This window comes from Gymnoscopelus braueri (assembly GCF_963280865.1).
Source record: "Gymnoscopelus braueri genome assembly, chromosome: 4".
Lineage (NCBI taxonomy): Eukaryota > Metazoa > Chordata > Actinopteri > Myctophiformes > Myctophidae > Gymnoscopelus > Gymnoscopelus braueri.
In genome coordinates this window covers 2,635,270-2,637,360 of record NC_137605.1, presented here as the reverse complement: position 1 = coordinate 2,637,360, position 2,091 = coordinate 2,635,270, and the positions used below count along the sequence as shown (strand labels likewise).

At 38.6% G+C, this 2,091-nt stretch overlaps 1 protein-coding gene across 1 annotated transcript in view; it reads right to left on the bottom strand.

Moving 5' to 3' along the window:
- The window catches only part of LOC308084520 (CD5 antigen-like), a gene marked incomplete at its 3' end in the record, with an annotated part of 29,159 nt that extends 28,437 nt beyond the window's left edge, over positions 1 to 722 (bottom strand). The window contains exons 1-2 of the mRNA XM_080427186.1: positions 609 to 722; positions 188 to 496 (exon numbers count right to left, since the gene is read on the bottom strand). Of these exons, the coding sequence (XP_080283312.1) occupies positions 188 to 473 (286 nt within the window). The 5' untranslated portion in view covers positions 474 to 496; positions 609 to 722. The remainder of the gene's footprint in view (positions 1 to 187; positions 497 to 608) is intronic.
- Between the last annotated feature and the right edge of the window lie 1,369 nt (positions 723 to 2,091).

The window sequence follows — 2,091 nt, the reverse complement described above, 5'->3', positions numbered from 1 at the left end:
AGGTGGGGAGAGAGGATCAATTTCTAATATTATATATATATTTAAAGCACTATTTTTAAAGGACATCTATAGATCTATAGATCCCACCATATGTCTATAGATCTATAGATCAGACAGACAGACAGACAGACAGACAGACAGACAGACAGTATAGATTAGTATCATTGTTGAAGTCATTGTTTGTTACCTGAACAGATCAGCTCCAGACTGAAGGAGGAAGTATCAGACTCCACTGCTCCACTACACTCCCTCAGTGTAGCTTCATCTCCAACACAGGAAGGTGTAATCATCCATACAGGTTGATCTGTAGAACCATCTCTCCACTCTGTAGAAACAGCAGAGCCACAGTCCAGTTGTCTACACACTACAGATACTGACTTATGGTTCCAGTAGTTATTATAACTAATCACTGGTCTCCACTCTCTCTGGTGTTTCATCTCCAGTCTACCAGCACAGTGACTGGCTCCTCCCATCAACCTGATGACATCACCAGACTCTGTACACAGACAATAGAATAAACAGTTAAATAAAGTTATATTACTTTGATTAGAAGAAAACCTTCTAGGTTACAATCTATAATATGTATGTATGTGTTGATGTTTGTTTACCTGTTGGTTGAGCCTGGAGAGCTGAAGAGAAACATGATCAAATTAATGAGTCTGAGTGTAACCAGTGGTGGAAGAAGTACTCGAGTAAAAGTATCAATACAACAATGTAAAAATACTCTGTTACAAGTAAAAGTATCAATACAACAATGTAGAAATACTCTGTTACAAGTAAAAGTATCAATACAACAATGTAAAAAATACTCTGTTACAAGTAAAAGTATCAATACAACAATGTAGAATACTCTGTTACAAGTAAAAGTATCAATACAACAATGTAGAAATACTCTGTTAGGGCGCGCTCCCACCAAGAGTTGGCTGGCCGCTGTTTGCAGAATCTGCCAATGCATTGTCAATGCAAATGCGTTGATTCACGCAAGAGCAGATTTTTCCGCCTCTCGCGCAGACCTTGCGTTTATCTGCTCTCCGCGACTAAGCATAAAACTGCTGTAGGCAGGCGCTGATTTTCTCCCTCTGTCCAATCGGGTGAGTGGAAGGCGGACTGTCTCAAGACTCAGGAAGCAACATGGTGCTCAAGGCAGCAGGCGTAGGCTCCTGAAAGTGAGTGACAGGCGCGACACTCCCGTTTTTTAGAATCCGCTGGCTGCAAAAAAACTGTGGCCGCGCACAACCTGCGTTTATCAGCGGCCAGCCAACTCTTGGTGGGAGCGCGCCCTTACAAGTAAAAGTATCAATACAACAATGTAGAATACTCTGTTACAAGTAAAAGTATCAATACAACAATGTAGAAATACTCTGTTAGGGCGCGCCCCCACCAAGAGTTGGCTGGCCGCTGATTGCAGAATCTGCCAATGCATTGTCAATGCAAATGCGTGGATTCCTGGTCTTGCGGATTTTTTCCAAGAATCCACGCATTTGCATTGACAATGCATTGGCAGATTCTGCAATCAGCGGCCAGCCAACTCTTGGTGGGGGCGCGCCCTTACAAATAAATGTACCAAGACAACAATGTAAAAAATACTCCCTTACAAGTAAAAGTATCAATACAACAATGTAGAAATACTCTGTTACAAGTAAAAGTATCAATACAACAATGTAGGAATACTCTGTTACAAGTAAGAGTACCAATACAACAATGTAGAAATACTCTGTTACAAATAAATGTACCAATACAACAATGTAAAAATACTCCCTTACAAGTAAAAGTATCAATACAACAATGTAGAAATACTCTGTTACAAGTAAAAGCATCAATACAACAATGAAGAAATACTCTGTTACAAGTAAAAGTATCAATACAACAATGTAGAAATACTCTGTTACAAGTAAGAGTACCAATACAAGAATGAAGAAATACTCTGTTACAAGTAAAAGTATCAATACAACAATGTAAAAAATACTCTGTTACAAGTAAAAGTATCAATACAACAATGAAGAAATACTCTGTTACAAGTAAGAGTATCAATACAACAATGTAGAAATACTCTGTTACAAGTAAAAGTATCAATACAACAATGAAGAAATA